At 41.9% G+C, this 15,407-nt stretch overlaps 2 protein-coding genes across 2 annotated transcripts in view; one reads left to right on the top strand and one right to left on the bottom strand.

Moving 5' to 3' along the window:
- Window positions 1–15,407, bottom strand: part of LOC140171766 (F-box/LRR-repeat protein 4-like) — a 238,554-nt gene that overhangs the window by 72,499 nt on the left and 150,648 nt on the right. The gene's annotated exons all lie outside the window — the stretch shown is intronic.
- Window positions 1–15,407, top strand: part of LOC140171761 (importin-11-like) — a 55,685-nt gene that overhangs the window by 16,739 nt on the left and 23,539 nt on the right. Inside the window, 3 exon segments of the mRNA XM_072195081.1 lie at window positions 1,699–1,932; window positions 13,086–13,169; window positions 14,008–14,085. Coding sequence (XP_072051182.1) covers window positions 1,699–1,932; window positions 13,086–13,169; window positions 14,008–14,085 — 396 coding nt within the window.

The following is a 15,407-nucleotide window of genomic DNA, read 5'->3' as shown; positions in this document are numbered from 1 at the left end:
AAAGCCATAAATTACACAATAAAGTGGTTGATAGATAGAGAATTTTGTACTGTGTAATTCGCTACTTCGTTCAACAAAATATAACTTAATTTCACCAGCTTAATAGCAATTTGAATAAAAAAGAAAGCTTTACAAAAATAAAAAAAAATTATGTTGACTTTTCCCTCAAAGCTTGTAGATATTGAACAAGGTGGAGTGAGCGTTAACCGGTCAAGCTGGATTGAACCTGTTACAAAAGGCAGGAGAAATTGCCTTGAAGGAGGAAATATCCAAATTTGTCACTTTTAAATTTCTACCTTCTGTCATTCAAAAACAGCATAGTGTATCATTACACAGAATCTTTTTGTCCAGGTAAACAATGATACAATATTGCTAATAGATGGCCCATGCTTGAAATTAATAGGATTGACTGTAAACTTTCATACCTATGTGACTTTGTGTATTTGTTATAAATATGCAGTTCTGATGCCTTCCGATAGCAATGCGATGAACATCGTTTGAACCTAATACCTATAGATTTATATCTTTCGCTCTTCAGCATGCCTCTGTACTGGCTCAGTTGGCTAGTGCGTCATGCTAGTATTACACAGGTCGCCGGTTCAAATCTAGCCAGATACAGTGGGTCTTTTTTCAACGTTTATGTGCGCTGGCTGCTCTGGGGAGATTTTTTCAGGATTGAAAGTAGTTTATTTATCAGCAAAATATTGTTCATGATTGAATTACAAAGTTAGTGTGTCTGATGAAGAATTTCTGTTATGGATGAGAATAAGACGGATGGACGATGTGATAAGGTTTAAAATCAAATAACAATTTTTGCTTGACAAAAATGAGTTTATTTTGTCCATCTCACCTGAAGACTTCATCAGATCTGAACATCTGATCCACTCCCCCTGGAAAATTCACTTCCGGTTGTATGTAGTCTCTTTTCCAGACTTTCAAAGTGGGTCCCTCTCTTTCTGATCTCCATCACTTCCTATACTTCTCTAGACTTCCTTGCTTGCTAAGTATCTTTGAGTCGTCCCAATTGATGACACAATTTGCCCTTATGACATGATCAGATATGGCTGACTTGGTTTGTTCTTGCTTGGATGTGCTGTGTTCTGACCGAGTGAACTTTTCTTGTTCGCTTTCTTTACTTCTGCTTGATATTTCACAAGAATAAGACTTTTGAAGTGTTGAAAAGAGACTACACACAACTTGAAGCCAGGTGCCCAGTAAAGTGGATCAGATGTCCAAAGTAAAAACTAATTGGTTTTGTCAAGCAAAAACTGTTATTTGATTTAAAGGACAAACCTGATCGAGCGATTCACCGAAGTAAGGTTTAAGATATATAAGTATCCTGCACAAGAACAAATAAACACAATGGGGAATGATTGCTTGCTACAAGAGGAAACTGAATATAATAAGAAAAAATGAACAGTTTACCAACCAAAAGTGTTAAAATTAAACATGACAACAAATAACACAAATCCCAACCGGCACACAAATCAACTTGAAAAAAAGCAAGGGAATGTGCCGCATGGGAATTGAACCTACGGCATTCCAATCTCTATATGGTATACAATATATTTGTTGTCATGTTTAATTGTAACACTTTGGGTTGGTAAACTGTTCATTCTTTCTTATATATAAGTATCATAAAGCTTTAAAACATGAATATTCATTAAAGTCTTCTTCATTCTCTGTTTTACGTTTCAGTTACTAGATGTCCAGGATAATTTCCCACTAGCTTATGTCAATTTCATTAAGCAATCACTAGAGTTGACAGTAGCCTATGTGTTCACAGATGCAGGCAAAGGTCTACTCTTTGAACGCTTCATAGTGCAGTGTATGAATCTTATTAAGGGCATAGTCAAATGTGATGCCTATAGGCTGAATAAGCTAGAGGAGGATGAGGATGCTAAGGACCCAGCAGTGTATGTAGCAGCTAAGGTAGGCACACACCCATACCAGTAACCATAGTGCAGTGTATGAATCTTATTAAGGGCATAGTCAAATGTGATGTCTATAGGCTGAATAAGCTAGAGGAGGATGAGGATGCTAAGGACCCAGCAGTGTATGTAGCAGCTAAGGTAAGCACACACTCATACCAGTAACCATAGTGCAGTGTATGAATCCTATTAAGGGCATAGTCAAACGTGATGCCTATAGGCTGAATAAGCTAGAGGAGGATGAGGATGCTAAGGACCCAGCAGTGTATGTAGCAGCTAAGGTAGGCACACACTCATACCAGTAACCATAGTGCAGTGTATGAATCTTATTAAGGACATAGTCAAATGTGATGCCTATAGGCTGAATAAGCTAGAGGAAGATGAGGATGCTAAGGACCCAGCAGTGTATGTAGCAGCTAAGGTAGGCACACACCCATTCCAGTAACCATAGTGCAGTGTATGAATCTTATTAAGGGCATAGTCAAATGTGATGCCTATAGGCTGAATAAGCTAGGGGAGGATGAGGATGCTAAGGACCCAGCAGTGTATGTAGCAGCTAAGGTAAGCACACACCCATACCAGTAACCATAGTGCAGTGTATGAATCTTATTAAGGGCATAGTCAAATGTGATGCCTATAGGCTGAATAAGCTAGGGGAGGATGAGGATGCTAAGGACCCAGCAGTGTATGTAGCAGCTAAGGTAGGCACACACCCATTCCAGTAACCATAGTGCAGTGTATGAATCTTATTAAGGGCATAGTCAAGTGTGATGCCTATAGGCTGAATAAGCTAGAGGAGGATGAGGATGCTAAGGACCCAGCAGTGTATGTAGCAGCTAAGGTAGGCACACACCCATACCAGTAACCATAGTGCAGTGTATGAATCTTATTAAGGGCATAGTCAAATGTGATGCCTATAGGCTGAATAAGCTAGGGGAGGATGAGGATGCTAAGCACCCAGCAGTGTATGTAGCAGCTAAGGTAAGCACACACTCATACCAGTAACCATAGTGCAGTGTATGAATCTTATTAAGGGCATAGTCAAATGTGATGCCTATAGGCTGAATAAGCTAGAGGAAGATGAGGATGCTAAGGACCCAGCAGTGTATGTAGCAGCTAAGGTAGGCACACACCCATACCAGTAACCATAGTGCAGTGTATGAATCTTATTAAGGGCATAGTCAAATGTGATGCCTATAGGCTGAATAAGCTAGAGGAAGATGAGGATGCTAAGGACCCAGCAGTGTATGTAGCAGCTAAGGTAGGCACACACCCATTCCAGTAACCATAGTGCAGTGTATGAATCTTATTAAGGGCATAGTCAAGTGTGATGCCTATAGGCTGAATAAGCTAGGGGAGGATGAGGATGCTAAGCACCCAGCAGTGTATGTAGCAGCTAAGGTAAGCACACACTCATACCAGTAACCATAGTGCAGTATAGGAATCTTATTAAGGGCATAGTCAAATGTGATGCCTATAGGCTGAATAAGCTGGAGGAAGATGAGGATGCTAAGGACCCAGCAGTGTATGTAGCAGCTAAGGTAGGCACACACTCATACCAGTAACCATAGTGCAGTGTATGAATCTTATTAAGGGCATAGTCAAATGTGATGCCTATAGGCTGAATAAGCTGGAGGAAGATGAGGATGCTAAGGACCCAGCAGTGTATGTAGCAGCTAAGGTAAGCACACACTCATACCAGTAACTATAGTGCAGTGTATGAATCTTATTAAGGGCATAGTCAAATGTGATGCCTATAGGCTGAATAAGCTGGAGGAAGATGAGGATGCTAAGGACCCAGCAGTGTATGTAGCAGCTAAGGTAGGCACACACTCATACCAGTAACCACAGTGCAGTGTATGAATCTTATTAAGGGCATAGTCAAATGTGATGCCTATAGGCTGAATAAGCTAGAGGAGGATGAGGATGCTAAGGACCCAGCAGTGTATGTAGCAGCTAAGGTAGGCACACACTCATACCAGTAACCATAGTGCAGTGTATGAATCTTATTAAGGGCATAGTCAAATGTGATGCCTATAGGCTGAATAAGCTAGAGGAGGATGAGGATGCTAAGGACCCAGCAGTGTATGTAGCAGCTAAGGTAGGCACACACTCATACCAGTAACCATAGTGCAGTGTATGAATCTTATTAAGGGCATAGTCAAATGTGATGCCTATAGGCTGAATAAGCTAGAGGAAGATGAAGATGCTAAGGACCCAGCAGTGTATGTAGCAGCTAAGGTAGGCACACACCCATTCCAGTAACCATAGTGCAGTGTATGAATCTTATTAAGGGCATAGTCAAGTGCGATGCCTATAGGCTGAATAAGCTAGAGGAAGATGAGGATGCTAAGGACCCAGCAGTGTATGTAGCAGCTAAGGTAGGCACACACCCATACCAGTAACCATAGTGCAGTGTATGAATCTTAGTAAGGGCATAGTCAAATGTGATGCCTATAGGCTGAATAAGCTAGAGGAGGATGAGGATGCTAAGGACCCAGCAGTGTATGTAGCAGCTAAGGTAAGCACACACTCATACCAGTAACCATAGTGCAGTGTATGAATCTTATTAAGGGCATAGTCAAATGTGATGCCTATAGGCTGAATAAGCTAGAGGAGGATGAGGATGCTAAGGACCCAGCAGTGTATGTAGCAGCTAAGGTAGGCACACACTCATACCAGTAACCATAGTGCAGTGTATGAATCTTATTAAGGGCATAGTCAAATGTGATGCCTATAGGCTGAATAAGCTAGAGGAAGATGAGGATGCTAAGGACCCAGCAGTGTATGTAGCAGCTAAGGTAAGCACACACTCATACCAGTAACCATAGTGCAGTGTATGAATCCTATTAAGGGCATAGTCAAATGTGATGCCTATAGGCTGAATAAGCTAGAGGAAGATGAGGATGCTAAGGACCCAGCAGTGTATGTAGCAGCTAAGGTAGGCACACACCCATACCAGTAACCATAGTGCAGTGTATGAATCTTATTAAGGGCATAGTCAAATGTGATGCCTATAGGCTGAATAAGCTAGAGGAGGATGAGGATGCTAAGGACCCAGCAGTGTATGTAGCAGCTAAGGTAGGCACACACTCATACCAGTAACCATAGTGCAGTGTATGAATCTTATTAAGGGCATAGTCAAATGTGATGCCTATAGGCTGAATAAGCTAGAGGAGGATGAGGATGCTAAGGACCCAGCAGTGTATGTAGCAGCTAAGGTAGGCACACACTCATACCAGTAACCATAGTGCAGTGTATGAATCTTATTAAGGGCATAGTCAAATGTGATGCCTATAGGCTGAATAAGCTAGAGGAAGATGAGGATGCTAAGGACCCAGCAGTGTATGTAGCAGCTAAGGTAGGCACACACCCATTCCAGTAACCATAGTGCAGTGTATGAATCTTATTAAGGGCATAGTCAAGTGCGATGCCTATAGGCTGAATAAGCTAGAGGAAGATGAGGATGCTAAGGACCCAGCAGTGTATGTAGCAGCTAAGGTAAGCACACACTCATACCAGTAACCATAGTGCAGTGTATGAATCCTATTAAGGGCATAGTCAAATGTGATGCCTATAGGCTGAATAAGCTAGAGGAGGATGAGGATGCTAAGGACCCAGCAGTGTATGTAGCAGCTAAGGTAAGCACACACTCATACCAGTAACCATAGTGCAGTATAGGAATCTTAGTAAGGGCATAGTCAAGCGTGATGCCTATAGGCTGAATAAGCTAGAGGAGGATGAGGATGCTAAGGACCCAGCAGTGTATGTAGCAGCTAAGGTAAGCACACACTCATACCAGTAACCATAGTGCAGTGTATGAATCCTATTAAGGGCATAGTCAAACGTGATGCCTATAGGCTGAATAAGCTAGAGGAGGATGAGGATGCTAAGGACCCAGCAGTGTATGTAGCAGCTAAGGTAGGCACACACCCATACCAGTAACCATAGTGCAGTGTATGGATCTTATTAAGGGCATAGTCAAATGTGATGCCTATAGGCTGAATAAGCTAGGGGAGGATGAGGATGCTAAGGACCCAGCAGTGTATGTAGCAGCTAAGGTAAGCACACACTCATACCAGTAACCATAGTGCAGTGTATGAATCTTATTAAGGGCATAGTCAAATGTGATGCCTATAGGCTGAATAAGCTGGAGGAAGATGAGGATGCTAAGGACCCAGCAGTGTATGTAGCAGCTAAGGTAGGCACACACTCATACCAGTAACCATAGTGCAGTGTATGAATCTTATTAAGGGCATAGTCAAATGTGATGCCTATAGGCTGAATAAGCTAGAGGAGGATGAGGATGCTAAGGACCCAGCAGTGTATGTAGCAGCTAAGGTAGGCACACACCCATACCAGTAACCATAGTGCAGTGTATGAATCTTATTAAGGGCATAGTCAAATGTGATGCCTATAGGCTGAATAAGCTAGAGGAGGATGAGGATGCTAAGCACCCAGCAGTGTATGTAGCAGCTAAGGTAGGCACACACCCATACCAGTAACCATAGTGCAGTGTATGAATCCTATTAAGGACATAGTCAAATCACGATGTCTATAGGCTGAATAAGCTAGAGGAGGATGAGGATGCTAAAGACCCAGCAGTGTATGTAGCAGCTAAGGTAGGCACACACTCATACCAGTAACCACTAACCATAGTGCAGTGTATGAATCTTATTAAGGGCATAGTCAAATGTGATGTCTATAGGCTGAATAAGCTAGAGGAAGATGAGGATGCTAAGGACCCAGCAGTGTATGTAGCAGCTAAGGTAGGCACACACTCATACCAGTAACCATAGTGCAGTGTATGAATCTTATTAAGGGCATAGTCAAATGTGATGTCTATAGGCTGAATAAGCTAGAGGAGGATGAGGATGCTAAAGACCCAGCAGTGTATGTAGCAGCTAAGGTAGGCACACACTCATACCAGTAACCACTAACCATAGTGCAGTGTATGAATCTTATTAAGGGCATAGTCAAATGTGATGTCTATAGGCTGAATAAGCTAGAGGAAGATGAGGATGCTAAGGACCCAGCAGTGTATGTAGCAGCTAAGGTAGGCACACACTCATACCAGTAACCATAGTGCAGTGTATGAATCTTATTAAGGGCATAGTCAAATGTGATGTCTATAGGCTGAATAAGCTAGAGGAGGATGAGGATGCTAAGGACCCAGCAGTGTATGTAGCAGCTAAGGTAGGCACACACCCATACCAGTAACCATAGTGCAGTGTATGAATCTTAGTAAGGGCATAGTCAAATGTGATGCCTATAGGCTGAATAAGCTAGAGGAGGATGAGGATGCTAAGGACCCAGCAGTGTATGTAGCAGCTAAGGTAAGCACACACTCATACCAGTAACCATAGTGCAGTGTATGAATCTTATTAAGGGCATAGTCAAATGTGATGCCTATAGGCTGAATAAGCTAGAGGAGGATGAGGATGCTAAGGACCCAGCAGTGTATGTAGCAGCTAAGGTAGGCACACACTCATACCAGTAACCATAGTGCAGTGTATGAATCTTATTAAGGGCATAGTCAAATGTGATGCCTATAGGCTGAATAAGCTAGAGGAAGATGAGGATGCTAAGGACCCAGCAGTGTATGTAGCAGCTAAGGTAAGCACACACTCATACCAGTAACCATAGTGCAGTGTATGAATCCTATTAAGGGCATAGTCAAATGTGATGCCTATAGGCTGAATAAGCTAGAGGAAGATGAGGATGCTAAGGACCCAGCAGTGTATGTAGCAGCTAAGGTAGGCACACACCCATACCAGTAACCATAGTGCAGTGTATGAATCTTATTAAGGGCATAGTCAAATGTGATGCCTATAGGCTGAATAAGCTAGAGGAGGATGAGGATGCTAAGGACCCAGCAGTGTATGTAGCAGCTAAGGTAGGCACACACTCATACCAGTAACCACTAACCATAGTGCAGTGTATGAATCTTATTAAGGGCATAGTCAAATGTGATGCCTATAGGCTGAATAAGCTAGAGGAGGATGAGGATGCTAAGGACCCAGCAGTGTATGTAGCAGCTAAGGTAGGCACACACTCATACCAGTAACCATAGTGCAGTGTATGAATCTTATTAAGGGCATAGTCAAATGTGATGCCTATAGGCTGAATAAGCTAGAGGAAGATGAGGATGCTAAGGACCCAGCAGTGTATGTAGCAGCTAAGGTAGGCACACACCCATTCCAGTAACCATAGTGCAGTGTATGAATCTTATTAAGGGCATAGTCAAGTGCGATGCCTATAGGCTGAATAAGCTAGAGGAAGATGAGGATGCTAAGGACCCAGCAGTGTATGTAGCAGCTAAGGTAAGCACACACTCATACCAGTAACCATAGTGCAGTGTATGAATCCTATTAAGGGCATAGTCAAATGTGATGCCTATAGGCTGAATAAGCTAGAGGAGGATGAGGATGCTAAGGACCCAGCAGTGTATGTAGCAGCTAAGGTAAGCACACACTCATACCAGTAACCATAGTGCAGTATAGGAATCTTAGTAAGGGCATAGTCAAACGTGATGCCTATAGGCTGAATAAGCTAGAGGAGGATGAGGATGCTAAGGACCCAGCAGTGTATGTAGCAGCTAAGGTAAGCACACACTCATACCAGTAACCATAGTGCAGTGTATGAATCCTATTAAGGGCATAGTCAAACGTGATGCCTATAGGCTGAATAAGCTAGAGGAGGATGAGGATGCTAAGGACCCAGCAGTGTATGTAGCAGCTAAGGTAGGCACACACCCATACCAGTAACCATAGTGCAGTGTATGGATCTTATTAAGGGCATAGTCAAATGTGATGCCTATAGGCTGAATAAGCTAGGGGAGGATGAGGATGCTAAGGACCCAGCAGTGTATGTAGCAGCTAAGGTAAGCACACACTCATACCAGTAACCATAGTGCAGTGTATGAATCTTATTAAGGGCATAGTCAAATGTGATGCCTATAGGCTGAATAAGCTGGAGGAAGATGAGGATGCTAAGGACCCAGCAGTGTATGTAGCAGCTAAGGTAGGCACACACTCATACCAGTAACCATAGTGCAGTGTATGAATCTTATTAAGGGCATAGTCAAATGTGATGCCTATAGGCTGAATAAGCTAGAGGAGGATGAGGATGCTAAGGACCCAGCAGTGTATGTAGCAGCTAAGGTAGGCACACACCCATACCAGTAACCATAGTGCAGTGTATGAATCTTATTAAGGGCATAGTCAAATGTGATGCCTATAGGCTGAATAAGCTAGAGGAGGATGAGGATGCTAAGCACCCAGCAGTGTATGTAGCAGCTAAGGTAGGCACACACCCATACCAGTAACCATAGTGCAGTGTATGAATCCTATTAAGGACATAGTCAAATGCGATGTCTATAGGCTGAATAAGCTAGAGGAGGATGAGGATGCTAAAGACCCAGCAGTGTATGTACCCAGCAGTGTATGTAGCAGCTAAGGTAGGCACACACTCATACCAGTAACCACTAACCATAGTGCAGTGTATGAATCTTATTAAGGGCATAGTCAAATGTGATGTCTATAGGCTGAATAAGCTAGAGGAAGATGAGGATGCTAAGGACCCAGCAGTGTATGTAGCAGCTAAGGTAGGCACACACTCATACCAGTAACCATAGTGCAGTGTATGAATCTTATTAAGGGCATAGTCAAATGTGATGTCTATAGGCTGAATAAGCTAGAGGAGGATGAGGATGCTAAAGACCCAGCAGTGTATGTAGCAGCTAAGGTAGGCACACACTCATACCAGTAACCACTAACCATAGTGCAGTGTATGAATCTTATTAAGGGCATAGTCAAATGTGATGTCTATAGGCTGAATAAGCTAGAGGAAGATGAGGATGCTAAGGACCCAGCAGTGTATGTAGCAGCTAAGGTAGGCACACACTCATACCAGTAACCATAGTGCAGTGTATGAATCTTATTAAGGGCATAGTCAAATGTGATGTCTATAGGCTGAATAAGCTAGAGGAGGATGAGGATGCTAAGGACCCAGCAGTGTATGTAGCAGCTAAGGTAGGCACACACCCATACCAGTAACCATAGTGCAGTGTATGAATCTTATTAAGGGCATAGTCAAATGTGATGCCTATAGGCTGAATAAGCTAGAGGAGGATGAGGATGCTAAGGACCCAGCAGTGTATGTAGCAGCTAAGGTAGGCACACACTCATACCAGTAACCATAGTGCAGTGTATGAATCTTATTAAGGGCATAGTCAAATGTGATGCCTATAGGCTGAATAAGCTAGAGGAGGATGAGGATGCTAAGGACCCAGCAGTGTATGTAGCAGCTAAGGTAGGCACACACTCATACCAGTAACCATAGTGCAGTGTATGAATCTTATTAAGGGCATAGTCAAATGTGATGCCTATAGGCTGAATAAGCTAGAGGAAGATGAGGATGCTAAGGACCCAGCAGTGTATGTAGCAGCTAAGGTAGGCACACACCCATTCCAGTAACCATAGTGCAGTGTATGAATCTTATTAAGGGCATAGTCAAGTGCGATGCCTATAGGCTGAATAAGCTAGAGGAAGATGAGGATGCTAAGGACCCAGCAGTGTATGTAGCAGCTAAGGTAAGCACACACTCATACCAGTAACCATAGTGCAGTGTATGAATCCTATTAAGGGCATAGTCAAATGTGATGCCTATAGGCTGAATAAGCTAGAGGAGGATGAGGATGCTAAGGACCCAGCAGTGTATGTAGCAGCTAAGGTAAGCACACACTCATACCAGTAACCATAGTGCAGTATAGGAATCTTAGTAAGGGCATAGTCAAACGTGATGCCTATAGGCTGAATAAGCTAGAGGAGGATGAGGATGCTAAGGACCCAGCAGTGTATGTAGCAGCTAAGGTAAGCACACACTCATACCAGTAACCATAGTGCAGTGTATGAATCTTATTAAGGGCATAGTCAAATGTGATGCCTATAGGCTGAATAAGCTGGAGGAAGATGAGGATGCTAAGGACCCAGCAGTGTATGTAGCAGCTAAGGTAGGCACACACTCATACCAGTAACCATAGTGCAGTGTATGAATCTTATTAAGGGCATAGTCAAATGTGATGCCTATAGGCTGAATAAGCTAGAGGAAGATGAGGATGCTAAGGACCCAGCAGTGTATGTAGCAGCTAAGGTAAGCACACACTCATACCAGTAACCATAGTGCAGTGTATGAATCCTATTAAGGGCATAGTCAAACGTGATGCCTATAGGCTGAATAAGCTAGAGGAGGATGAGGATGCTAAGGACCCAGCAGTGTATGTAGCAGCTAAGGTAGGCACACACCCATACCAGTAACCATAGTGCAGTGTATGGATCTTATTAAGGGCATAGTCAAATGTGATGCCTATAGGCTGAATAAGCTAGGGGAGGATGAGGATGCTAAGGACCCAGCAGTGTATGTAGCAGCTAAGGTAAGCACACACTCATACCAGTAACCATAGTGCAGTGTATGAATCTTATTAAGGGCATAGTCAAATGTGATGCCTATAGGCTGAATAAGCTGGAGGAAGATGAGGATGCTAAGGACCCAGCAGTGTATGTAGCAGCTAAGGTAGGCACACACTCATACCAGTAACCATAGTGCAGTGTATGAATCTTATTAAGGGCATAGTCAAATGTGATGCCTATAGGCTGAATAAGCTAGAGGAGGATGAGGATGCTAAGGACCCAGCAGTGTATGTAGCAGCTAAGGTAGGCACACACCCATACCAGTAACCATAGTGCAGTGTATGAATCTTATTAAGGGCATAGTCAAATGTGATGCCTATAGGCTGAATAAGCTAGAGGAGGATGAGGATGCTAAGCACCCAGCAGTGTATGTAGCAGCTAAGGTAGGCACACACCCATACCAGTAACCATAGTGCAGTGTATGAATCCTATTAAGGACATAGTCAAATGCGATGTCTATAGGCTGAATAAGCTAGAGGAGGATGAGGATGCTAAAGACCCAGCAGTGTATGTAGCAGCTAAGGTAGGCACACACTCATACCAGTAACCACTAACCATAGTGCAGTGTATGAATCTTATTAAGGGCATAGTCAAATGTGATGTCTATAGGCTGAATAAGCTAGAGGAAGATGAGGATGCTAAGGACCCAGCAGTGTATGTAGCAGCTAAGGTAGGCACACACTCATACCAGTAACCATAGTGCAGTGTATGAATCTTATTAAGGGCATAGTCAAATGTGATGTCTATAGGCTGAATAAGCTAGAGGAGGATGAGGATGCTAAAGACCCAGCAGTGTATGTAGCAGCTAAGGTAGGCACACACTCATACCAGTAACCACTAACCATAGTGCAGTGTATGAATCTTATTAAGGGCATAGTCAAATGTGATGTCTATAGGCTGAATAAGCTAGAGGAAGATGAGGATGCTAAGGACCCAGCAGTGTATGTAGCAGCTAAGGTAGGCACACACTCATACCAGTAACCATAGTGCAGTGTATGAATCTTATTAAGGGCATAGTCAAATGTGATGTCTATAGGCTGAATAAGCTAGAGGAGGATGAGGATGCTAAGGACCCAGCAGTGTATGTAGCAGCTAAGGTAGGCACACACCCATACCAGTAACCATAGTGCAGTGTATGAATCTTATTAAGGGCATAGTCAAATGTGATGCCTATAGGCTGAATAAGCTAGAGGAGGACGAGGATGCTAAGGACCCAGCAGTGTATGTAGCAGCTAAGGTAGGCACACACTCATACCAGTAACTGTGGACAGCAGTACATTGGAGTTTTCAGTCGGCAGACACAAGTTGAGTTTAACCTGGGGGGGCCACATCATCAATTTTGTAGAAGGTATATTCCTCCAGGAATTTTGAGGTGGTGAGTCTTTGGAAGCTGATGGCAAACTGATAAATGGGGGTCTTTCGGAGCTGCGAATGGTCAAAATCTTTCTGGTTGAAAATCACCTGCGAAACAAACAGAAATGTGAAAAATTAGCAATTTAGGGGTCTGTTAGAGCTGAAATTATCAAAATCAAGGGTCTTTCAGTGCTGTGGCAGCCTCTGCTGCTGTGCTTGTTATGGTCCTGTTGAAGAGCTGTATAATACAATACAACCTGTGCATATTAAACAGTCACAATGGTATCGAGATATCTATAATACGAGTACTGTTTGATTTTGTATGTTACAGGTGCGTGAAGAATTCTTCACAGATGACACAGTAGTTGAGATATGCAGGAGGCTATTGTCACAGTACTTTCTTATTGTGCCTGAGGTAGGTAGGGGAACAACTGTAGCTATCAAATGCTGAATGCTATTTTAATTTATGTGAAATGTGTGTTAAAAAATTCCTGTATGAGCTTTGTTTTGGAAACTGGTTGTTAATTTGATATGTTTTGTCTTCTACCACCAACTTGAAGCAAAGCACAGTTAATGGGCTATTCCATTTAAAATCCACACTACCCCTGTGGAAGATTTTGGAAATATCTTCCACAGGGGAGTATGAATTTCAAATGGAATGAACACATCAGCAGTTCCATTTGAATTTCATACACCCTCTGAGAAAGATTGAACCTGAATCTTCCCCTGATTGAGTTACAAATGGAGCTGCCTATGTGCCAATTCCATTTGAATTCATACTCCCCTGTGGAAGATATTTCCAAAATCTTCCACAGGGGAGTGTGGATTTTAAATGAATAGCCCAATAAACTTTATGGGTGAGAGGGGCTATATTCTATATATCTACCTCGCGTCACCGGCACTAGCGTTTTCTGCATTAGCGTAGCGTTACTTGGTGTGTGTACATACTTTTACACGCGCAACCAACATGCCGCATATGTACACGCAAGAAACCATGCTAAGCTAACGCAGCACACTCTGAACTTCAAAGCTAGTGCTGGTGACTCGAGGTAGATATATAGACTATAGCCTAAAGTGAAAAGGATTAATTCCAAACTTTTGCTAGTTATAAATTAGTAAGAAAATTGTAAGACGTACTTATATGATGTTGTTGTTGTTGTTGTTGTTGTTGTTGTTGTTGTTGTTGTTGTTGTTGTTGTTGTTGTTGTTGTTGTTGTTGTTGTTGTTATTACTATTATTTTGATTATTAACAGGATCTTCGAATGTGGGAGGAAGACCCTGAGGGCTATACCATTGATGAAGGAGGGGAGTCATGGAAGTTCACTCTTAGGGTAAGCTAGCTACTATATTACATTGTACTGTACATACTTACTCGAGTAATATTCAAAAACAAACTTTATAAATATATCAAAGCCCTAAAATGTACTGTAAAATCCCAACACATGTTGGGTCTTTGCCCCGTCTGGATCTGGCTCTGGCTCTGTTGAGGTGCTGCGAGGACCTCCAGCTCAATTGTAGAATTTTTTCTGATGACCTTCTAGCATCTCTTAACAATAGGATAATAATTTGTCATCTGTTTCACATAATGGTGTGTCTGAAATATATATATATATATATATATTCAGAGAAAAATGCATATAAAATTTTATCGAAACGTATTGTCTCTGTTCTCTTAAAATATACCATCTGGTAAAAGAAAGCCATTCCAACATTCATAAAATTAATATAAATGGTGTTTTGGTCAAAAAGACTTCACTTTATTCGAGTATTAACCTTACACTTCCTGTGACATGGAAAAATTTCAACTAAATATAATATGACTCATTTGCCACTATGTGAAATGGTGATAAGTATGAATCGGTTCATGCGCCAATAAGTATGAATCGGTTCATGTGCCAAGATTGCTGTTATGTGAAAAGGAGTTAAGCATGTTTGTGCAGATATGATGCCATATAGCAGATATACGTCTTTATGTGAAGCAGGCAATTTAAAATAAAGCATGTACGATCAAGTTACGCCTTGCCTATTATGAGCTAGAGAAAGTACAGGAGTGCATTTGGTAATTTATAATCATCAAGGGTCAAGTAAAAGCCTTGCAGCGCAGTCTCTTAGACTGCATATGAGACCTGCTGCCATGAAAACAGGATAAAGTCAGGAAATTATGATTTAGAGATATAGCGAAAAGCTACATTTAGTAAAATAAAAGTTAACTGTTAAAGCCAAAGCAAGTAATACCACAAATCATTTAAGCATATTCAAATAAAAAGATTTACATTTAGACTTAAATATATAATAAGGTTATTAACATAATGCAATTCAGAAGGAATTCCATTCCAAAGATGTGGAAGGGAAATAAACAGAGAGATGAAGATTTAGCAATTTGGTGCAATAGCCTTGAATTATCCAAAATACTTTTTGAACCCGAGAACCAAAAGAAGCAGGCCCAATCGCATTGATTATTTTAAATCCAAAGTAGAGATGTAAACATTACACGGTCATACTGTGACACAAACGCAAGGCTCGTGTACCGTAAGGAAAATATGTTGGATGAAAACAGGAACTGGTATAAAAAAATAGGAAATTGCATTGTAAAATTAACCAAGCTGAGACTCACAGACACTTTGGCAGCTTCAATAACTTTTATTTATCTCCA

The sequence above is a fragment of the Amphiura filiformis genome, chromosome 15 (assembly GCF_039555335.1).
Source record: "Amphiura filiformis chromosome 15, Afil_fr2py, whole genome shotgun sequence".
NCBI lineage: Eukaryota > Metazoa > Echinodermata > Ophiuroidea > Amphilepidida > Amphiuridae > Amphiura > Amphiura filiformis.
The sequence above is the reverse complement of the archived record's forward strand: the minus strand, read 5'-3'. Positions and strand labels throughout refer to the sequence as shown.